The sequence below is a fragment of the Pygoscelis adeliae genome, unplaced genomic scaffold (assembly GCF_000699105.1).
Source record: "Pygoscelis adeliae isolate BGI_AS28 unplaced genomic scaffold, ASM69910v1 Scaffold38, whole genome shotgun sequence".
NCBI lineage: Eukaryota > Metazoa > Chordata > Aves > Sphenisciformes > Spheniscidae > Pygoscelis > Pygoscelis adeliae.
In genome coordinates this window covers 12452623-12477282 of record NW_008825614.1, presented here as the reverse complement: position 1 = coordinate 12477282, position 24660 = coordinate 12452623, and the positions used below count along the sequence as shown (strand labels likewise).

The following is a 24660-nucleotide window of genomic DNA, read 5'->3' as shown; positions in this document are numbered from 1 at the left end:
CTACTTAATTAAAACTATATCATTTTCATAGTTCCCAACAATATGAAAAGACCTGGTTGTTAAAAAAAAAAAAAAAGCTCTTTAGTCCTTGATCCCAGTTAACCAGTAAACTACGACAGAAGTCCTGCGTCAACGGTATTCATTTACAAACATTTTTGCTCTGTGTTATTGAGAACCACTCTTCCCAATACTTTGTGAAAGTATTCTGAAATATAGTTTATTGTTTCTATTATATTCCTTCCTTCAAATGTTCACCTGTATTTTCAAAGGACATGCTTTTTGCTTCTTAGCATTAGGTCAGAGAGGAGCTTGTCATTCAGCTCTGCAAAGAGTAAGTCGGTTCTCAAGAAGCACAAAGGCAAAAGTGAGGTGCTTGGGAATGTTAAGGTTAACGAAAAACAAGCAGATCTGTTGACTTTAGTGATTGCAAGGAGGAGACAGCAGCCTCTGGTCTGTCTAAATACCACAAGTGCTTGTGTCCATTCCTGGATTTGGTCCAAAAGATTGGTCTAATGTCATCTAAGAAAGCTAGACCAGAGCCATGTCTCATAAATCTCAAGTCATATCATAAATCAGCATCCTATACTTCTCTTTTGTCTTACATATGGCAGTCTTACTGAGTTAGGAATCAGCTGCATACTATCATTAGTCCTATGCAAGCACAATTTTATATTAGAGATTTACATACAGATTTACTGTCACTCAAAATGTATTTGTTCTAAGTTATGGAAGGCATGTATTATAGGAGTGCTACATGTAAGAGCCGGTAGGCGTAGAAGTACCTGGATTTGCACACGTTAGTAGCTTTGCAGCATTTTCACAATGTGGTTGCCTGACATCCTTGTACTTCATTATCACAGTCATTAATTCCTTTGTTACTGCAGAACAAAGGAAGATAAATATGTTGCCATGACAACAATGAAGCATCTTAATAATTAACAGACTAATTAGCTGTCTTGGAGAAATGCTGTGACTCAGAACAGATACTAGGCGCTATGTAATTAGGACTTTGGCTTACTAGAGCAAAAGCGCTGCTGGTTCCCACAGGGAACAGCCATACAGCCACACTGTTTTACTTAGTGACATCTCGCAACAATCACTACATTCGCTAGAGGATCTTACGCGCAAAAGTTTGAAAATTTGAAAGAAGGTTGGTACCTTCGAAATCATAGATTTGGGGTTTTATATGTTATTGTTACAAGTGTTAACTCAGATCTTCATAAACGCAAGAGAAGTCAAGGAAAAGAGAATTTGTGTATCTGTTTTCACCCAAACTGGAAATGCCATACAGTCAGCTTCACTGTTTCCCCTGCGTAGGCAGTTTTCTCTACTGCGTGTCTATGGCAGGATTTGAACATGATTATCTGGGCATCTCAGTAGTACGGCTGCAGGTGTGAGGAGCACTCAGGAAGGCCTACCTGCGCAGGTTTCATTAGCACAGACAGAAGTAGCAGTAACACAGGTGTCCCTGGACTTCATTATGAGTCAAAGATACTAGAGAGCTAGTGCCGAAATTGCTGCATGCCCAAACATTTATTGTCACTACATTTTGGGTGGAGTTCAGTTCCTTCCCTGTGTTTAGCACACCTACGAGGCTGGTCTTCTCGGAGGACAAAGGCACAAGGACAGCCCTAAAACTCCCTGAGGACAATATTGTACTTTTCTGACTAGTTAGGGCCTCTTGACTCCTCACTCCATTCCAATGTAGACATTGTATACTATGAATTTGGCGAGTTTTAATATTTAAGAGAAAAGAAAATCTTTCAACTTGTCTGTCTGTAAAAAACCAAAGGTAGAATGTGTTATGAGAGGGGTGTATTGTGCATCTAAATTTGAGATCAAAACACCTGGATTTTTTGGAGCTACTTCAAATCTAGACTATGAAGTTCTCCCTCTCCTATTCTTGTATTACAATAGGACTGCTCCCTGCACCTACCAGTACTGGAACAGCCAAAAGGGGAAACCTTCTTGTCTATTATTTAATGGCTGCAGATTACCCTCTTGTATCTCTGCTCAGCTGAACTGCAGTAGTTTTGTGCTTCATGCCTTCTGCAACCACTTCACTTACAGCAAAAATACAAATAATATCTATGAAATGAGTCCTGGTTGCTTTCAAATGGACAATTTGCATTTCTGATTTAAAGAAAGAAACACACAGCTGTGACACCTCTTGTTTTCAGAACACAACACTACAGGGAAACCAAGCAATAAGGCAAGGCTGCACTTGGCATTAATAAGCAATTGATCGCAAAAAGCAGGGGAAATTCTGACAATTAAATTGTTTTTTAATGGCAACTAAGTATGCTCACAGGAGGAGGTAGTGAGCTTTTCCAGTACAGATTGTTGGGTTAGTGAAGTACCAAGGAAATGTGAAAATGTCCAAAAAAATAAACTGGACAGTGTGGTCATAATGGCATCTGCTGATGATTAATTCTATGAAGTTTTTTGACCAATGGTTTTATACTACTGTAAGGCTGTATGGCATACCAGGGCTTTGATTTCAGTCTTAGTAGGAAAGGCACAAATTTCCATTGATGTTCATGAGTCAAGATAAGCCCATAAACACATACACTTATGCAACACTCTATTCAGAATTACAAGGATTTAAACATACTGTTTCTTGCTAGGAGTACAGGAATCAGCTTTCTAAAACACTGCACAGCAGAGTGTAAGAACAGAAGGAAAAAAACGTATCACAGAAAAATGTTGACCAAAACTTTGAAATGTATTGCAGCCAGAACAAAATGTTCCCAGTATGATTGGAGAAGGCAGCCTGTACCTCAGTGTAGCAAATACCAAGCAGGTGTATGTAAAATAGTGTAGGATGGCAAAGCACTATGCTGAAAACCTCCAAATATAGCTCTGTATGGCCTTTTCATGTGCCTTTCACAGTGATCAGTGTGAAGCTTGGTAAATATTTAATTGAAAAAACACCACGGAATGCCTCTAAGAACCAGGAATTACTGATGACAATTCTGCAAGTGATTTTTTTTCTGCCTGACTATACTTTACTCAGGCCCTAGCACAGTGGGCTCAAGCAATGTTGGAACTGTCAGCTTGTTCTGTGAAAGAACCTGAATTCAGTTTTAGCTGCATAGCCCGAAAACAAGGTTATAAATACATGTATTGCCAGGACAATGTGTGTCTCTCAGGCGAAGAAGTTCATTCTGAATGATCATTTCCTCTCAAGGATGTTTTAACACTTGCAAAACATTTGGGGGGGATTATTTTAAAATTATTTTAAAGAGAGGAACCCTTAGTAATTTGGTCTTCTTGTATTTTCTACTTAGTAATAGCCAGGTCTTTTCCCAGAGGTAATCATGGCTCGTTTTGTGTGTGTGTGTGTGTATGTGTGCAGGCACAATTCTTTCAGGAGGCACTTGCCAAGGCAGATGCAAGTGTCCAGTGTTGATTTTAACATGGGGACAGATCCGATTTTGCAAAGGGGAGAGACGACAACCAGCATTGGGAGAATAAAGCCGGAACTCTACAAACAGAAGTCTGTGGATTCTGATGGGCAACAAGAAGATGTGAAAACATGTGGAAAACTTAACTTCACTCTCCGGTATGATTATGAGAATGAACTTCTGGCTGTCACAATTGTCAAAGCCTTAGATCTGCCTGCTAAAGACTTCACAGGAACATCGGACCCCTACGTTAAGATTTATCTGCTTCCAGATAGGAAAAAGAAGTTTCAGACACGAGTTCACAGAAAGACATTAAATCCTGTCTTTGATGAAACCTTTCAGTTTCCTGTAGCCTATGATCAACTCAGCAACAGGAAATTGCATTTCAGTGTTTATGATTTTGACAGATTTTCTAGACATGACATGATTGGGGAAGTTATTCTTGATAACCTTTTTGAAGTCTCAGATCTCTCCAGGGAAGCCAATGTATGGAAAGACATCCACTGTGCCACCACAGTAAGTAATGTGTTCCGAAAGCATTAACATGATATTTTCATTTCTCTTTTGTAGTTTGTGGCAGAGCATCCTGTTTATCAGCAGAGTCTGAAAGAAAAAAAAAAAAGTTGTCAATATTTTCCTTTGAGTATAGAGAATAAGATGCTTAGGAAGCTATAAAACTTAATTACTAGAAAATCTTCTGGGAACATACCATCACCCTTATGGCTCACTGTGCAAATATAAATTAGGTTTATTAATTAAATAGTACATCATGAATATCACTGCTTAACAAGAACAATTAACATTTTCCTGTTAGCAAAATACCCTGTCCTTCAAAATGACCATCTATTAAGGAACAGGGCCCATCCTGCCCTTGTTAGCAAATTTTCATAGGTTGGGAATCTTGTGAAGGAAGAGAGAGAGGCTAAAAATGCTTGAAGTCCAAAATGTTCTTTGCTGGCTGCCCTGTGCTTAGGGTCCCCAGTAGATGTACCTGTGTTGCTGCTGGTTACTAGCAAAACTCAAGAGGCACAAGCAAGTAGACTTAGGAAATAGAAATTATTTGTTTATTGTTGGAAGCAAGAAAAGGAGGCGCCTGCATGAATGACAGGATGGATGACAGGCTACCAGTGGGAAAACCACCAGTCTACAAACATTATCTTTATTAATCTTGAAATCCAAAATCGTCTTCCCTGGTTGAAATTTGAGGGGAAAAAAAATTAAATGGTGGGGTGTGGGGTTTTTTTTTTGTTTGGTTTTGGTTTTTTTAACTACTATGCTATTTATATAGGAGTTTTCCCATCCCTTGTTCTGTGGAGGTATCCAAAACAGTCTGAGCTTTGGCTTTTGGCATGGGCTGGACTTCCACAGCGGGGATGAACAGAGGACAGAGCAGTACTAGACACTGCGTCAGTGACAGAAGCTTCATACCATCCCTTCAATAGAACCAGAGACTTCCCATGCCTCTTTTCCCAAATGTGTTCATGCTGTTCATACCTGCTAGACAGGGAAGTCTAGGTCTGCATGACTAGAAGGACAGAGGACTGGTACTTCCTCACCAGTTTGAGCATGAACACTGTGTTTCCTAAGAAAGGAGAAATATTAGGGAGCGGAGCATAGTGGAGACAGTTTTTAAATGTGAATTCACAAAAACAGCTATTTATTTTAACTGCTGGGTCTACCAAACTGGTCCGAACAGCCTCCGGCACACCTCCAGAAAACTGCATCTGTGTATGCTTGCTTTGATCAAGCTCAGATTTCAGGTACATTTAAGAGCTGTGTTCTCAAGCTTAAAATTGAATCTGTGTTTAAGGTCTTGGAGTAATAGCCCAGTAACAATTTTTTAAATTTCTTCTAGCTTTGATATTATCCTTAATACTTTAGTAATGATTTAAATGCTCACTGGTCCTTCGCAACAGGCGTGCGGGTGAGATATTAGCTGATAACTAGAATGGTTTCAGCAAATTAGAATCCCTGGACTGTTCATCACTGGTTTTGAGCAGATTGAAATGCCAAACCAAATTATGCAGTTGGGGGAGATACTAATATACATCTGGATGAAAATGGTTGCTAATCTTGGCGCTGAATTCTAATTCAAGTTTCTTCCTCACTGAGGGTTAGTACATGCAGTTATAGTGCTTAATTCACTCTGCTGGTGTTTTACTATGTATGACGTTTAAGAGGAAGCATGAAGTTTTTGGATTTCAGGCTTTCAGCCAGTATAGTTTACAGTATTTCGTGTGTATGAATAAGTTGTCTCCACTTAAACCGTTAACAATAAACACATAAAATTGAGATATCTTCTAGTAGTGGGTGACCGCATCAGCTTTCACAAGCCTTACACTATTCTCAGAAAATTATGGAAGAAACTGATTGAATTGATTTTTCCTGGCAAAATGAAACTCTCCTATAAGATGTCCTGTTACTACATGTGCAATGTGCTGCCTTGTGTTTTACTTCAGCTGCTTCATGTAGATTAAAATTGGTTAGTAATAAAGGTTTCTAGTTCTGCCATTTCAGAAACTGTAAGATGAGGGAGCCAATCCTGCACGGGAATAAAAAGTGCATAAGATGTTAATCATTGGGGAATTATATTTAAGCACCAGATCTAAAGTTTACTAAAGTCACTAACTAGCAATTAAATAACTTACTAATGCTTGCCAGAGTCAACTGGACTTGGATTAAGCCTTGAAAAAAAAGATCCAGCTGGTTCTGCAATTAGTGAAAAATAACCGTACTCCAGGCAAGCATGCTTTGGTGTTCATAAGGAATCTTTAAAAAACAAACTGGCTGTCTCAGTGGGAAGGTCCTTACTTACACAGTAGAGCATAGGAACCAAGATGCCATTCTGCAAATATTATTTCTCTCATGCTTTTTCCTTCCTCACCTCTGCTCTGTTTTCTTGTATGTTCTGTGAAGTTTTTCAACCTTTTGTTCAGGCATGCTTCCTACATGCAGTGGTTTGCTCATGCTGTTGCTAAATGATAGATGGTGGAAGATGGTAGAAAATGGTAGAAGTGCTAGATCAAAGGATTGGTCCAAAACTTAAAAAACACAGCAGAAGTAGCCTCTCCTCAGCTTTGAGTCTTTTACATCTCTTCCATAGTCAAGAATTTTCTATTCAGAAGGTAGAGTGAGGGTGAAAACCATTCCTATTACCTGCTTGGAAAGAACCTATTTTTATGACGCAAGGCTCTGCAGTCTCGGAGTTGAACACCTACTAGACAGATTTACCAAGGAAATGAACTGCAACATTTTATCAGTGAAGGAAGTTACCACAGGAGATCGGGAGATTCTCTACTATGCAAAGACTCTCTGTCAGTAGTTAACATCATTTTTAAAAGATTTGCTTGCACATCCATAAAGAGTTTTTATTTGGTACAGGAAATACACAGTCTGGGGAAAATCAGACTGGATGGTTGCACCGAGTCCTTTTGGCTGTAAAACCAATGACTCTGTGGGAATCCACAGTTTTAGGGGTTTTTTTTTTGCTCATAATAGTAATTCGAAACTATTTTATATAAGTGCAGGATTGGCCTCCTCACTTGCTCATTTTTATTCTTATTATTTTCAACTGTTGATATTTATTAATCTTTTGTAGTTTGTATTTTGTTCCTTTAGTTTTTCATTCATATCATTGTTTCTCTGTTATACGTTATGTTGAAAACCTGCAGCTATTGTATAATATGTAGCATGTACCTGTTGTAAGTGCTAAAGCATTTTCATTTCTTAATGTTAAATTATCAAAGTAAATTTGGTGTAAAACTGGTTGTGGAAAAGAAGTATCCTAGATATCTGATGATATTAATATCCCCAAATTTTGCTTATACATGGGTGATTGACTTTTCAATAAATAATCCATCATTTATTTCTGTTTGTTTGAATAATTAAAAAAAAGAAAAACTCAAGAGGCAGCTTTGGACCACCTATGAAGGTTGTTCAGTATATTGGAATACTGTAATTCTTAATACACTTTAGGAAATTAATTCATAACATCAGAGGCAAACAAATAATATCAAATGGATTGTTTAGTAAACATATCTAGCTTCCATTTTTGTGAAGTGCTTGTGATTTTTGCATACATTTCTGAGGTTTTGTTACCATCAAAACATACCGCATACTTTAAAAAAAGAAAACTCATTTATTGGAATTGCTAACAAACACTTAAGTGCAAATATTCAGTGTTGTAAAATCGTTTAGGCAAAAAGACCACCTCTTGTGATCTAACACTTTCTGGATGTAAAAGTTTATTAACTTCCTACCATACTTTTTATACTTTCTAAAATGATTGATTGCTTTGGAAATCTCTGCCTCTAACGTCATTGCCTAAAAACATTGGCAAGTGACTGTCAGAAACATTTTCTTTCCAAAGGTATTCTGTGAACTCTGTTAGTGTAACCAATTGTAGGACACTATGCAACCAGAAAAAAAAAATAATAGGGCTCAGAATTTAGATGAAAGCCATTTCCAGTGCAGTGGTAGTCTCTTGGGGATGTTAGTCATGGAGCTGTCATATATTTGTAGCCTCTTGAATTATGTCATGTAAATGGATGGAACTTCGTTATTATTTAGTTTTCCAACACCAGGCATTTCAGTGCTGCAGTTTTCTCATTTGTGAAGTGGGATATAAAAGAAGGTTTTGTAAGGACACAGGCTTCATGTGACACACATGATGTGTGATTGCTGTTTCTAAAGCACTTGGAATAGCATTGCTGGAAAAGCATTGCTGGAAAAGACAGAAGTGCTTAGATACCTTTTTTTAATAAACAGGACAGTAACATTTGTCTCAATAGGTGTCTCTCAGACACTTGCCAGAGTAGGATGTCACCCAGGTAATCCTGCTAGCTGTTGGCCTCTGTTATGGAAAGAGATTATTCTGACTTCCTGATCAAACAAGAATGAATCCCACCTCTGCAGTTCACCCAAAGCAGTTGCAGGCATTGTCTTTGCTTAGTTTTCTCCATAGTTTGCTATTTTGTGACTGGACAAAAACTGGCACGCTACTCTGAGTAAGGCAACAGTGGTATAGAGCTGACAAAGGTTTGTCTTGCGGTAGTCAAACTTTGAGGCCACATTATAAGGATTGTCCTATTTCTTAGTGTTCAAAGAGCAGCACTATCAGGAAATGCTTTATTACCAGCAACGTAGGGTGCTATGCTCTACAATTAGCCATCCTCATCAGAATGGACTTAGCCTATAGTGATTCTGGAAATGTACATAAAAGCTTTAACACAATGCTAAACCTGTGAAAGAGTAAAGGTTTGTCAATATAGAAACGTTTATCATCTCTATAATGGGAACAGCCCCTTTAAAGCCAAGAATAGCCGGCACTTGTCATTTTTAATCAGGGCCGGTGACATAAAGGATTCACATGATCACCTGCTGCTGAGTACATGAGCGAATACTCTGGGTCGGTCTTTACAGGAAACATGTTGAGGTTTTTCATTTAGATTTGGGATTGCTTTAGTTCTGGGAGATAACTAGAAAAGACGATGGAGAAAGGGTGGGTTTCTGTCCAGTTACTGAAAGCAGGGAAGGTTTCTATCATTAGTGAATGTTTCTTTTCATTTGAAACAATAAATTATTTGAATATTCTGCTTTTCTAGAGGCAAACTGCTACTTTCAGTCTACCTTAAAAGTAAGAAATATTAGATGAAGAATGTGGTTTCCTCAAGGGAAGTTAGTATCTCTGCGTCCAGGTGGTACCATGGTAGCTATGCTAAGGTGCACGACTTGACTGATCTGCTGTGCCCTAAGTGCTCTTTGAATTTCCAACTGCAAATAATCTCTTTGCAGTCAATGCATTGCTGCTTTGGAAGAGCATCTTTGTGTTGGAAGCTACATGCATTTTGTTTCATTCACGTGCCGGTAGATGCCACAGTTAGTTCACAGAAGCACCTCTGTTCTCAGCTGTTCCAAAGCAGGAACAGGCTGCCTTGCTGCCTGGCAAGATGAAACTACCCCCCTGGTGCACAAGACAGATGGTTATGTACAGAGGGAGTAACAAAAGAAGCACAGGAGGCTTCCTGGGGTGCTACTGAGAGCATTCAGCCCGCTGGACCCAGCGTGCTATCTCAGGGAGTCCTCTCTTTGCAATCAGGACTGCAATCAGCAGCTGCGCTTACCCAGAGCGATCAGGATGTCAGACTAAAACAAGCATTAGGCCTCCACAAGCAGAAGACACAGTCATTATAGAGCAACAGGCCCCACTGCTTCCATACTGTCTTCCACGGAGGCAAGAACAAACACAAACTCATTGATTCATTTCCCAGGACAACAGCGCAATCAATAAGTGGTGCTGGGAGGAAGAAAAAGAGCTGGATTTGATATGCAAAGAATAACAGGAGAGGAAAATAAATACTAGCTGTGGGGACAAGGTTTCCAAAGTAAAATCCCCTTGAGAGGTGGCAGAACTAGCTCTCCAGTTCAACCTTCATGTAACTTTTGACAATTTCTGTGACAGCATAAATGCCATCAAATTCTAAATGCATAGATGAGAAAACAGACAGACTGGTAGATTGCTGTACTGCTCTTTCCTATCATTCTTTTCATCTATACCTCAAAACCATAAATGTCTTCCTACATTCTTACCTAACTGAGCAGACAGGTTTCTCTTTTCTTTTCTTTCCATCCACCCCCCAACATTTATCATTACGTTTTATTTTATCCCTGATTCTTGAAGCTTGAGGTCAGTAGTTTTTATTGGAAAGCAGGAATATATATAAAAAAAAAAATGTTTCTAAACAGAACAAGAAAAAGAGAGACAAATCTGTCCTTTGGGGGAATTATCTTCCTGTGTATTTAAGTAATCCAAAGGTCTAATTCTGCCAATGTTTGTTTTAATTTGCATACTATACAGAAAAGGAATTTTCCATGTGACTAAAGGAAACAGCCAGCAGTCTAGGAATGTAAATGCCTGAATAACTTCTTTGATATCTAGAAAAGTATTAATACTTAGTACAGATGCTTACTCAAAATACAGCAGGAAAATGAAGAGAAAAAAATTTGCAAATCACTTGTTTAGGAATCAAGCACAAAATAAGTTCATGCCACCCTTCATATTTTCTCTATGCCATTCTCACATGCGATCTTTAAAACATCATTTAAATTACAATTAATAGGAAAGCAGTTCTGGATATTAAAATTGAGATTAACAATTAAAATTATTAATTGCTATGGATTATGATAATCTGAATGATAAAGAAAGTAACAACAAAGATGTTTTTTAAGGAATTCCATTTCTAATGCAGTATTAATTGTGCAAATACTTGTTATTTTAACCATGGAAATTAATGACACTCCAGTAACAATAAAAATGTATAAATTTTTTAGTTCCAGTAACATTTACATAGCTTATTGTAAGAAACCATAGTGAGTTGTTCTTTTAAGACTTCGTTTGAATTGCAAAGCTTCAAAAACCAAGGGAAAAGAAGAAGAAACAACCTTCAGTAAAAAAATGTCCTAGAGTTCATTTGTGATCAAAAAAAAGATGCAAAAATGACACCTTATTTCACATATCAGCTCTCTATAAGCTTTTCACTCCTGCTGGCATATGAAACCAGTGAAGATCTTGGAATATAGGAGGGAGATTACACAAGTTCTTACACTGTCAGTAAATAATTTTTCCCATTCAGTTTAGGATTATGGGTGGTGATATGTGAGAAGAAATTACCCTGAACATGGAAAGATCTCTCTGCCTAACTTCCTCACTGAATTTGTGGAGGTTCCTAGCTAAAAGTTGTCTCTTCAATTGAATTTAATGGAAACAACTGGGAACATTAAAAGGAGTAAGAAACAGCAAAGCTTTCTCCAGCAACAGTGGTTCTAAAAACTTGATCAGACTAATCAATGCTCCCCTACAAGGGCTTCAAACTTCTCCTCACATCCTTCCACTGTTTGTCTATATTGTGAGTAGGGAGCCCAGCCTCTGTCGAAATGCTGCTACTTCTTCTACAGGCTAAGTGTGAAAATGAGAGCACTGATGTCCAGTGGGTCAGATAACAAAAATAATAGAACAAGGACCATTTTTTCATCTGACTTTGCCAACCCCTGGACTGTTTTCCCAAGAGGCTATAACGCAGGGAATGTGGACAGATCCTTGGTAACCTGATGGAGAAAATGATTAGCACATCCATTCAGGTGTGGTTGCTTATGTGGGATGAGAATTATGCTATTTGAAGAACCTTTATTCTGTAGTGTAGCTAAAAAAACCCTGTTTTTCATCTGAATAGCTGACATATGCATTTGAGGTCTGTGTTTTCTTTGTTTTGTTTTGTTCTAGCATTGCTGTACCAGAAAATGGATTGGGTAGTGAGGTAAACTGGGAGCTGTAAAAATAACTGAAGCTGGTATAGCGCTTACCACTGTTCCAGTTCCTTAGTTCTGTATGATGGCTTGTGTACACAAAAGGGAAATAAATGAAGAAGAGAGGTGCAGTAACAACAAATGCTTCCTTTTGCATTAGTGCAGCTGTGCTCGATGCTGGTTTTTCTGTACCCGTTATTGGAAGTCGGTGGGGGGTAATCATTACAAGGATCTGTAAAGCTAGCTGTTAATTGAAATCTAAGTTTAATTTAAGAAGAAAAAGAAAAACTCACAATAGTCCTAGGAAAGAGATAAAATTTCATAGGAGTTACCTAAGTAATGTGCAATTCCAGTTGAATACATGATACATGTAAGACAATCTGAAGCATAGTTAAAATTTTGCACGAGGGCAACGACTGGGTCCAGGCTTGTGCCTTCTATGTCATGTTTTGTTTGAAGTGGACTGTAATGCAGACGTGATTGTTGAGGACAGTCTGTGCCTTGGCTTCCTCAGATCTGCGTGACTGAACAGTTCCTGTCAGATGAGTTGTGTGAACTTAATTATCTAGTGTATTATAAAGTGAGAGAAATACGAATTTTTCTAGAGCACTGGGATTCTGAAGTAATTTAAATCCTATTTTTAAATCCTAATTAAAATCAATAATACTTAGGATCCAGGGAATTTAAAAATATTACTCAGGATAATCCATGTGGTAGACAAAGACTGCCATGAGAAGTTTAAATGCTGAGCCTTACTTTGTTCATTATCTAGGTCTGAACCTGTGTTTTCAGCTCCAAATTCATGAACCTGTAGTGCTCAAGTTAACAAAAAAGTGTGTGTGGGAATGGTGATATTGCAGACATTTTACCCAATACCCAGTTTCTGATGCTATCATATGCATAATTTTAATCTTAATCCTTCAAAAGAACATTTAAAAGTTCGTAAGTCTTGAGCTTCACCTTGTGTGATTGAGTTCCAAAGAATGTTTATTTTAATGGTGCATTTTAATATCTTAATCCCCAGTTGCCCTATGACTTCTAGAGCTCCTAACAAAACATACTCCGTTCACTCAACTCTGAAGAAAGACCACCAGTCTCGACAGATACTCAGAGTAGAAACTGAGACTGAAAGGACTTGGGTTGTTTAGCCTGGAGAAAAGGAGGCTCAGGGGAGCCCTTATCACTCTCTACAGCTACCTGAAAGGAGGTTGTAGTGAGGTGGGTGTCGGTCTCTTCTCCGAAGTAACAAGCGATAGGAGAGGAAACGGCCTCAAGTTGCGCCAGGGGAGGTTTAGATTGGATGTTAGGAAAAATTTCTTCACCGAAAGGGTTGTCAAACATTGGAACAGGCTGCCCAGGGAAGCGGTTGAGTCACCATCCCTGGAGGTATTTAAAAGATGTGTAGATGTGGCGCTTAGGGCCATGGTTTAGTGGTGGACTTGGCAGTGCTAAGTTAACGGTTGGACTTGATGATCTGAAAGGTCTTTTCTAACCTAAACAATTCTGTGATTCTATGATTTGATGATCCTGTGATTCTGTGAGTAAAAGTACCAGGATTTTCTATTCCTTACTAACCAAAAAGACACTGTCTACCAAACATCAGATGCCACAATTAGTACCAAATTAAATTAAAAAGATAAAATCATCAGAGTTGTTTCAAAGGATTCTAAAAGGACTTGTATTTGAACTTGCTCTGAGGACAATGGGAACTCCTAGTCTGTGGTGGCAATCTAGGACAGCCAGTTCTCTTCACCAGGAGGAGAGTTAAATGGTGTCTACGGACTAGTGCAGGGTAACTACTAATTTTATTTCTAGCCCTTTGAACTTACAATGCGTAAGTCATAAATGTCTTTGATATAGACAAGGGTGTTTATTTGAAATAATATCTGTTCTAGGCTACTGCAGAATTTATCTATTGAAATAGTGCATAGAGCAACATAGGTGTTGTTCCACAAAATGAAAATCAGACATTTCAGGGCAGCACAAGCCACATTTTTTCCAGTTATAGGTCATAGGAGTCAGAAAATGCCTGCATAAACAATGGAGTGGTAGAGAGCCTTTTCCCAATCCTAAAACCATCACTTACCACTTCAAACTGAGTAGTCAGTACACAGGTTAAAGAGCTCGGGTAACTTCAGTACATCTGCCCTTTGGACAGTCTGCTGTGCGGAGCAAAAAGATTCCCCTCATTTGCTGTCCAAGCATTTCTTTTTGCATTAAGGCATCCTGCTTATTCATTGCATGGTCAAATCACTGGATTTGGTGGCAGGGGATTTTCCAAGCTCTCTTTCAATATAACTTCAGTACATCATGTTCAGAAAGGAAAGAAAAAGGACAGAGCATAAGCCTCAAACCATTGCCATTTTGTTAAGCACTCATTCTTTTCTCTGCTCTTCAGAAAAGTAGGGTAGAGTAATCACCACATGGAGATTTGCAAGTATTTTGAGCAATGTTTCTTTTAAAGTATTTATGTCATGGTAAATGGTCCTGTCTGTCTGTATTCTTGTTTATCATTTGAGCTCACCCAAACCTTTGAGTGTCTATCCAATTTGTCTTCAAAAAGAAATAATAGAATACTCAAGTTCATACTCCCATCTTGCAAAAATGATTTTTTCTCTATTCACCTACACAAGTCATCTCTCTGAAGAAGGAAGAACTAGTCCTTTTTATGAGCTGCCCACTGTGTTTTTTAATCCAACTCATCTTCATCACCTCCCTCAACATAGACCTTGAAGCACTGGATGTGGGGGAGCTATATTTCCTTTTCAAACAAAAGAGTGAGATCTCTTTCACATATGGATATGAGGAACAACAATCAGACTCTAAATTCAGAACGTAGTGCTAGCAATAGAAGCTGTGCTCAAAACAGCTTTCAGATATGACAAAAACTAAAATATAACAGAGCACTTGCTACTTTAACAAATCAGTGAAAGGAATTACACTCCATTTGTTCAAGTTTTATTTATATTTTCTGAAACAGAAAAGTGAGTTTGTTAATGTTCTCTGAGGCACAAAATTCTGGGCTCTGTGTGGCAAAGTAACAGGTTGGGCTAGGGAGATGTCAAACAGCTGTATTTATCCTATGTGGACTGAATGAGCTAAATCATTTTGAAATCCTGAGAAATCTAAAATCCTGAAATCCTGACAGGCATGAAATTTGCTCACAGTGCATGTTCACATGCTTATCAATCTCTCAATTCTTAGAACAGAATCCCAACAAAATGTCTGAACACGTGAACTGATGAACCTACACAAAAGTCAATATTTTATTAACAGTGCAACAGAGAATTTAAAGCTATTCTAAAACTGCATTCTTTGATCTAGAGTCTGCAATGCAGGGGAGTGAGGGGGACCAAAACCCTGAAGCATGTGATTAAGTCCATCTTTACTCAAGAAAGATCTGAAGTACCTATTTCAATTTAGACAAGCATTAACCCGAAGGAAGTCTATAAACCTGTTCATATAAGCAGCTGAAAAATGTGAACAAGAAGCCCCAGTCTGTCTCATAACTATAAGCAATGTATTTGTCATCTACACAACAATCATCATTTTAGTATGTATCATTTAAAAATATATCATGCTTGCCTTCTGATGCTAGAACAGCTGTACCATGAATCCAGCAGTTCTCAAACAAATTTGTACTCTTGGGGTAGCTGGAGGATTGGCAGATAAAATATTGAAGCTGGGATATTAAAAATAAGCTTTTTAGTATTAGTCAAAGTCCTCTGAGATCACATGAGCATGCTTGAGAATGGCTGCCTTACAGAAGTGACTTCCTTACGTGCTCCTCACAAGCTCATATTTAAAAATCCTGAGTTGTTCTTAATATGCAATTTTCTTTGAGCTTTTCTGGGGGCATTTTTAAAATGTTAGAAGAACAGGAATTAGAAATTTAGAACATAACTAACATCTCAACAACTAAACTTTTGTGATATTAGGATAATTATATAACTGTGAGGAAAGAAAAAATAAGAATTGATGGAAGCTCTCTTCCTTAGATTACATTTCTCAAGTGTTGTAGCATCTGAACTGTATAGCAATATCAGATTGCACGAATTCACAGCACAATGTCTCAACAGGGAAACTATCTTTTTGTGAGGATTATTAAGATGGACCTTATCCATCTTCCTGAGTATATAATCCTCCAAAAAGTTGCCCTTGAGCCAGGAAAGTTGTAGGTGCTACTCCTTTACTTTGCTTTTCTCTAAAACAGAACAACCCCTCAAAGAACAGTAAGAGCATTAAAGCTAGCAACTTTTACAAGCACATTCATTTTTTCAAAGCACTTAGTATAAACTTTTCATATGCATACATGTGTGCAGAAATAAATATCCTACATAAATTCTATGTAGGAATTTATTTAGCCTTCCATGCTAAAAGGCATGTAAATGTGTGTCATCTAAATATTCCACCTTATTTCTTTCTATTGGAGAGGATGGAGTCTGAGTCTTTTCAACATCAGAACTTGATGTTCTACACTCAGCACTTTTTCATTTGTGTAAATTCAACACAAACATATCAGGAATCAAGAAAGTTTTGGCTCTGCTTTTGTTTTAATTTTTCAGTTTATTAATTCTAGATCCTGTCACTAAAATATTATCCTGTTGGCGCTCTTTCCGTATTTTACAGAAATAATTTCTGAAAGTTGTTTGTGATCTCTTCAAAAGCATCTGAGGCTGCAAAAGAAATCTCTCCATGTTAAAAAAAATGCTAAATTTTTGCATGATCTGAATTGAATTGTTGGCAATATGGGCAGATTTCTAATCATTGCTTTTCTTTTTCAGGAAAGCATAGATTTGGGTGAGATCATGTTTTCCCTCTGTTATTTGCCTACTGCTGGGAGAATGACATTTACAGTCATCAAATGTAGGAATCTCAAAGCAATGGATATAACTGGCGCATCAGGTGAATCTACTTATTTTTTAAATAACAAGGCAGAGTCTATTCAGGAAGGGTACAAATAGGAACTCTTTGGGTTTTGTGTGTTTAGCATGCTTGTGAAATGGAAGTAGCAGGAGAATGGGTGTAGGCCCTGTTCAGATCTACTGGCTATCTTTGGTCTGGCAGTCGGTATGTCTGTTCAGAATGCATATACCTTTCCTTTGCATTGACAGCATATTGAAAGCAGTGTTTGCCAGGGTCACTAAAATCATTGTAAGCTTTTGTCTTTACCAATATGACATTCCTACAAAAAAATATTGCTCTTACACTACACATTTGAATGACATTGAGTCCAAATGCCCACAACTGATTATCTGTTACACAGATCCATATGTCAAAGTGTCACTAATGTGTGAGGGTCGAAGACTGAAAAAGAGGAAAACAACCACGAAGAAGAACACTCTCAATCCCGTTTATAACGAGGCCATCATCTTTGATATCCCTCCAGAGAATGTGGATCAGGTCAGCCTCTCCATTGCAGTGATGGATTACGATCGGTAAGCACAGTTTGCTTTCTGAACATTAATCTTCAGTGAGAGGTTACCTGACCATTGCAAGCGACTGCTTTCTACCTCCCTGAACTTTCAAGTCAGTTCAAGTGTCACAAAAGATAAAGCCTTCAGGTCTTTTCCTGAAGAGGTTTAAAGCTTCCACGCCTTTTAGAGCTCAGGCCATTTTATCTGCGTCATAAATAACTGTGATGAGGAAGAAACATGGCTCGATCTTCTTATGGGCCGCTAGCATTGGCATACATTTCTGTCCCCATCTGGTGGCCGGACTATATAAAAGCTTTATAAATCAGGTATGTCTCAGTTTAAAAAAGACCTTCACATCTCTAATTTCTATTTCAATGCCAGGCATTTGAAATCAAAGAAAATTTCGATAACTAAAAAAGATTTAGGTGCTAATTACCTCATTGAATTAAGTCATGATTAATCCTTCAGTTGACACAATAAAGAAGCTTTGTAACCTTGGGGTTCAGTGCTCGCTGAGCCTCAATTATCTATGTCCTCACCGAGAACTGACAGGAAGATACTCCTGCTTAGAGTAGTTCAAGGACTGCAGGTTAAACTAGACAGTGACTAGCAGAATCATGCCTGAGCCAAGTCTGCTTTGTTCAAGCGCCATTAGTAATGAGCTCTTGAGACGGCAGGGCAAATAAACAGTGAAACTCCCATTTAGTAACGCGAACCTTCAGATTATTTTTCCTCACCATCAGATTTCTGATTGTCCTCCAACTTCTGTCAGGAAGATTTTCTCAGTCAGATGTGAAAGGGGCACTGTGGTGTCACTGGGGAGAAGAGCACAGCAACTTGCCCACTTTCAGGCCTCTTCAGCTGCTCCTTTCAGAGCATTTGCTAACATGAAGTTAGGAAACATTATCCTAAGGTACATGTAGGCAAGGTACAGAAAATTACTTTCTGGAGTCCCTCAACAACTCTATGGCGCTGCCAAGAGTATGAAGTATTAAGTTACAGCTATTACGGCTATACCCCTCTCTTTCACATTTTTGGCTGAAGTTCCAATGACCACAAGAGTTAGAGCTGGGAAATATAGTGTGAAATGACATCTGAAGCATTTGCAGCAGGAAATGTATTCCCCATCATCTTCCTTCACCTTCCTCTCCCACAAAATTTAAGCATGTTTTCCTTCTAAATCATTTGGTGTATTATGGTCCTTTTCTGTCCTTGTGCCGTTTGGGTTGTAACCTTTTAATGGCAAGGGTTGTGTCTTCATTGCTATTTTTGTAGCTGCTAGAAGCACTCTGGTAGTGGCTGGAGGTTTTTGATGCTACCATTACAGAACTTAATATTACTATATTACCACTAAAACTAATATCTGTAATAAATAATGTGAAAACTTTGGGCATGTATTCTGTGCTGCACTAAACCGGTAAACTGAATTATACATCAGATGTTATTAAAACTATTTTTATTAAAAAAACTTCTGCCTCTCTACAATTCTCAGAGTAGGGCACAATGAGGTCATTGGGGTATGTCGGACAGGAATTGATGCTGAAGGGCTTGGAAGAGATCATTGGAATGAAATGTTGGCTTACCCACGTAAACCAATAACTCACTGGCATCCACTAGTAGAGGTAAGAAGTAGCGAAATTCTCTCCTTTTCAGTATATTGAATATTTTTGTCTCTCTCACACTTACGTGCTTCTGAGAATTATGAAAATCAGTGTAGCATCGATGGAACAGGTATAAGATCCTTAGCACAACCTAAATCTAGTTGCATGGGTTTATTGATTGCTTAAATGCACCACTTGAAAAGTTTCCATGGTGCGCTGACAGCATTGTACCATGAAACAATTAAGACATTTGAAATTTCCAGAGATTATGATAAGGAGCTTACATTCACTTAGAAAAGATCATTTGCAAGTATTTCAAAAGCAATCATTTCCTATTCAAAAATCCTTAGCATGAACAGTTATGTTGCTAAAACATTAATCTGAAACTGGCCTGCTAATTAGGCTAAGTTGAGGCACCATACCAGCAGCTACCTCCAGAGTTACTCAAACAGACACTTACTGGAAGCTTATTCCAATGCATGGGTGATGATATCTACAAGTCCCTGGGCTTGGACACCCTCTTCAACCTGCTGTGGCCACATCTTACTGGTTTTCTGTATACAAAATGCTCACAGCTTTGGGTTCAGAAAGATTCATATTGAAGCCTCAAGAAGCAGCAGGCCCTGCTTTGGAACACACTGGAGGACACGCTGTTTAGCCCTCCCCAAACCCAGTCTCTGTAGAAAAATGAGTTGCTCTCTGAGGCATCACAGGCCATTTGTTTTCCCCAGTGCTGCACAGCATCTGCAGTGACAGGTAGAAAAAACCCAACAGCAAGGCTTCAGTAAAACACCTAAAGTGTGAGGGCAGGGAAACTGAGTCAGTGCAGCAGAGAAACCTCTTTTCAGAGGTTCATGGCTTTCCCTGTCTCATGTACCACCCCTGATTGGTGAAATAAACCCACTCCTGTGGAATGAGACAGAGCCATTTTTAGGAGCTCACTTTATGAATTTTCTTTCCATTATTAGTTCTGCTGGAGACTTTGATCCAGAAAGGGTCTAGATGTGACTTGGGTTCTTCTTTGAGGGAGTCTCTCATCCTCTGAAATGAGTGTGATGCATGGCCAGATATGATGACATTTGTAAAACTAACGCTTTTCTTGCAGTTACCTGGCCGAGCAACCAGTTTTGATAGCCAGGGATCTTGTTCATCACCAAAACCACCGCTTACGCCCTAAGGAACAAGAGTGGATTCATCGTGTTCAGTGTCTAAAGCTCCCTTGTAGCTCACATCTACATAAATAGAAGGTTTGGCTTCCGCAGATGAACTGTATCCATATTTTTTTATTGAAATACATTTTTCCTATTCTAAGTCTTATATTACAGTTTATAATAATTTCTTACTGTATGAATGAAGTTGACTTGAGCCAAATATAACCCTTCCTCATACAAATTCATTCACTTGTTTTCTCGCTGGCATATATCCAGTGTCATATCCAAGCAGTGTTTTGATATGATCTATATCTTTGCATAGACAAAGAAATCAGAAAAAAAATCCCTTAAGCAATTCAAAACCACTGCAGCTTGTAATGCCTAATTCTTTTGAGGGAGAGCAAATATAGCTCTTGTAGTAAATTTCTTCTAAATTGCACTAAATCCTGTATGACTTCTCAAGATAACACTTCAAACTGAATGTTGCATGAAAAAAACAACTGTTGCCACATTTTGAGTGTTTGGAAAGTCAGTTCATTCCTTGGGCAGGGAGGAAGGGCTGATCAAAAGCCCACTGAAGCTGATGAGAAGGACCCTACTGGCTTCACTGGATTTTAGTTCAGCCTTTATGGAACAGGATTCACACCTGGATCTATGCAGTTATAATCTTCCAGCAATCACGATGCCCGCTGCACCTACAGGAACTCGTTAGCCTGTCCAGCAAGACAACCAGGCAGGTGGCTGTACTCAGCGGCTGTTTTGCTTCAAGTACCCACCGGCTGATGAAGGGCTAGCTCAGATGTCTCTGCATGGCACTGAGCAGCGCACGTACGGGTATCGTTGTGGAAAGCAAATACATCTGCAATGAGCTGTGTGGAAATTGACGCAGCTCCACAGAGGTGTAGGTGTCTCCTGATGAGGTGCATCCAGGCCCTTCAAAATAGCCCATTTGCCGCTGGCATGATGCAGTCCTTATTCGGTCTTTATGCAGGTCAAACTGTAGGCGAGAGAATGCTCTGAAGTAAAGGAATTTATTTAATGTGTTTTAGCTGTTCAAAAAATTGACCAAAAACTGCAGTTACACAGAACATTTTTCTGATTCTTGATTTAGTGTGACAGTATTAGATTTCTTTGAAGTTATTTTGACTGAGTGAATAGCTCACGTGGAGTAGTTTCTGGTCCCAGGCTGCATGCTTCTAGAATTATATGCCAAATATGAACTTGAGATATGTTTTGTATCAACATATGGAGAGAGAAATTGAAATGTAACCATTTCATAAACTAGTAAACTCATTTATTAGAATACACAGTGACAGCAAATGCAAAAAAGTATTGGCTGAAGTGAGCTGTTTTAAAAACTGGAAGAGAAGTACACATTATTTTGTGGATTTAGCTCTTTTTAGCACTGCAGTGTGCCTCAGTTAGACAGTTATTTTCTTTTTTTTCTTTTTCCTGTTTTTTTTTTTTTTCTTTCTGCGAAGAGCGTGACAAAGACTGCACCATTGGGCCTGAGATTTTGAAAGCTGAACTGCAACTAGAAAAAAGTTGGGGTGGCGGCTTTTTTTGTATCTTTGTAATGTATAAAGAAAACTGAGAAGATAGTATTTTCCAAAACAGCGTTTTTACAGAAGAAAAGTGTCACACACGAGAAAAATGCCAATGGAAGATTGTTTTACGATAATGGAAGAATGTGTGAGAATTAATCTAGTTATGAAGGGAAAAGGCAGTTTAGACAGACTTCTGAAGAACTGTTTTGGCTTGGTTAGTTTGGCCTGCTTGACACAGAATACGTTTATGAAGATCCAGTCCCTCCATTCTGCTAACTAATCTCTGAGACAGTCAAATGTGCCTTGAAGTATCTTAACTGCTCCAGAAAAGTTAGGAAGGCTGGTCTTAACATTACAGGTGTTTCTAAGGCAAAAAGGAGGCAGGTTTTATACCTTGCCTTCTGTGCCTACAAACACAAACACAGCAAGCAAACAAACAAACAAATAAATAAAGCTTTCAGGCATTCTTTACAAATTAAAAGAAAAAAAAGAAAATAAAAAGGCTCCAGCCCAAGTTCTTGGATGTCTGTTCCAGGCTGCTATTCATGGCCTCTAGACAGAAATAGTTTTTCCCAGAGAGGGTTGGTAATGCTGAACACTGATCCTCCCTGCTCAAGATTGTATTTTCATCACCATAAATACAGAACAGCCTTGCAGAATTTCATTCCTCTGTTTGCTCTGGCTGAGTAATTTTTTAAATAGGAGAACAAGCTCTCCTCTGTGGGGTTTTTTTCCTCCCATCATTGTTATCATCATGAGACTTTGTGGCCTAGATCATTTTCATAATGATTTTGCAAGGTTGATATAGAAACTGGTGTGTATATATGTGGAGATTGAAAAACTATTTTGTGTATACATTTATCTTAATTATATCAGCAGTGGCCTTTGTGGCCTAGAAAATACTTTTTGTAATGTGGTACTGTAACAGTTAACTAAATAGTCTTTGCACTTTTTTGCACCTAATATCCAAAAAGCTAACAATTTCACGATCAAATGTAGCATAAGTGTTCAGCAATGAGCAACATCTTTTTAACTATTTCATTGTTCTCTATGAGTATCCTGTACGTTTCATCATAAGTAGTAAGGTATTTCAATATTCATTTTCTTAAATTTAAATTGTTGTCAAACACCAAAGGAATAATAGCTCAGTTTGTGCCCTCTTGTTGTGTTATTTTTGATATTGTTAATAACAATAGTGAATGACTTCTGTGTCTAAACTTGATTTATGGGTGCTCTGCATCTAGGAAAAATCAGGCTGCAAAATTATAAGGATATCTAACTTCAAAAATAACCCCCTAATTAATTATTTTTAGTCCCTTATCAGTGGTTAATAGAATTAATGCAAAAGATTTTTTTTTTTCCCCCACTGCTTTCTTAGCTATCTCACAAGACAGGGTATATATTTAGTATAACTAACCCATTGCCTTTAGAGCCTCGTTCACAAGTTACTCTCTGAGTGTACTCACAGAAGCCCCAAGTAAAAACTTAGCACAGTTTTAGTCAATGAATATGTTGCTTTATGTATCTCTTTAGTAAGAAATTTAAAATATTTTAGTTTGGAGAAGTTGTAACCTCCCTGCTCCCATCCTGAATGTTTTTTTGTTGCTTATCTACATTTCTGCCATATCACAAACATTAGTCTAATTTGAGCAAAATCAAATTTGGCAAATGGTTGGTGTAAAATATATTGTAGTAATTTTACAACAGTTTGAAAAACTCACATTCCTAAAAGCCTGAGTTATTTTTATTGAAATTATTTACTGGAAACAGTAACAGTACTTAATAAGAATTGTATTTTGCACTGCAGAGCTTTTTTGTACTTTCACAGCTGTAAACCACAGAACTGTACAGAGAAAGTACATGATGGATTACGTGGTTCCAGGGGAGCTGTTACCTTTTTATATTTATTTTCAATAATGCAGTGTAAATTGAAAAAGCCCGCATACAAATGTACCTAATGAGCCATTCTAGTCTTTTGGGTAAATATTGTTTTCAAGCAATTGTTTCCCTTCCCTACATTAAATAAGTTTTCAGGGACCATTAGATTTGCTCTAAGCAACCATAAAATTCTTATTAGGTCTATGCAAAATGTTAAGTAGGACCCTAAACCACAGGTAGATTTAGGATTCTAGTGGCACTGCAGACAGTAGCATAGGTGAGCAGATGCTCAATACAGTGTAAGTCACGTATTGTACTCCATGATCTCAACTTTAGATCCCTGTATACTGTATACTTCTGCCGATAGGGCCCTTCCCCTCACTCTCCCCCGATAGGGCCCTTCCCCTCACTCTCCCAGCAAGTAGCCATCTCTTTCCCCACCATCTTTTGTCTATACTGGGCTTCTGTTCAAGCAGTAGAGACCTGACCCTTACTTTTGTCTGCACTGCTGAAAGACGACTCCTGGCCTTAAAAAGTAGTAATATGAAACCTGTGGGGTCTTGACCAAAAGGTGTAAGATAGCTACATCTCTCATTTTCATTCTGTGAAGAGCTGTCAAGGAAGTAACTTCCCTTCTCCGCAGTCCCTTAGGATCATCAGACATTCAGAAATCAGTAATGCTGTCTGCTTTTTGTTTCTAGCAAGCACTAAAAGAGCGATATACATATCTCAGGGATATGTATGTTTGTCAGGGACAGAGAAAGTGGCCGGAACAAATAAGATAAAACAAAACTTAGTATACCAGGACAAAAGTTTCCCTGCAAAATTTCTTCTTTAATATATGGAATTGTTTTGACTTCCTATGTTTAAGTAACAAAACTATACATTTTTCTTAAAGAATCACAACCACATCCAATATTTTTGAAGAAAATTTTGAGCAAACATGATATGTTTTCATTGGGTTGATTTTTTCCAAAGGAAAAAAGCAATTATTTCCTAATTTGTTTCTATGGATGCATTTTTGGAGCAATATTAAGAAAACTTTAAGTTTCCAAAAAAGACTTATTTAATCCATCCGTTTTTCCTATTTCTCAGTTTTTTTAATTGGCTTCAATGTAAACCTTTTGAAAGTTTTTAACATGATGATGCACAACAAATACATGATAGTCTAGTTCCAAGATTATTTTGCTATATCTTTTTAATCATTTAACTGCTTGTATCTTATAAACTTTTATATGTACTAACTTTTTATTACACTCCATTAATTTAACAAGCTTTATACATCTGAAATCATTTGACTATATTTTTAAAGTGTGTAAACATTTAAAAGAAGGGTGAGTAATTATTTTAGAACTCAG

General features: G+C 38.0%; 1 protein-coding gene across 1 annotated transcript in view; it reads left to right on the top strand.

The window, feature by feature from the left end:
- SYT10 (synaptotagmin X) overlaps positions 1-19903 on the top strand; it is a 27153-nt gene extending 7250 nt beyond the window's left edge. Inside the window, exons 7-11 of the mRNA XM_009333037.1 lie at positions 3359-3923; positions 16493-16613; positions 16975-17146; positions 18618-18747; positions 19832-19903. Coding sequence (XP_009331312.1) covers positions 3359-3923; positions 16493-16613; positions 16975-17146; positions 18618-18747; positions 19832-19903 — 1060 coding nt within the window. The remainder of the gene's footprint in view (positions 1-3358; positions 3924-16492; positions 16614-16974; positions 17147-18617; positions 18748-19831) is intronic.
- Positions 19904-24660: the final 4757 nt, after the last annotated feature.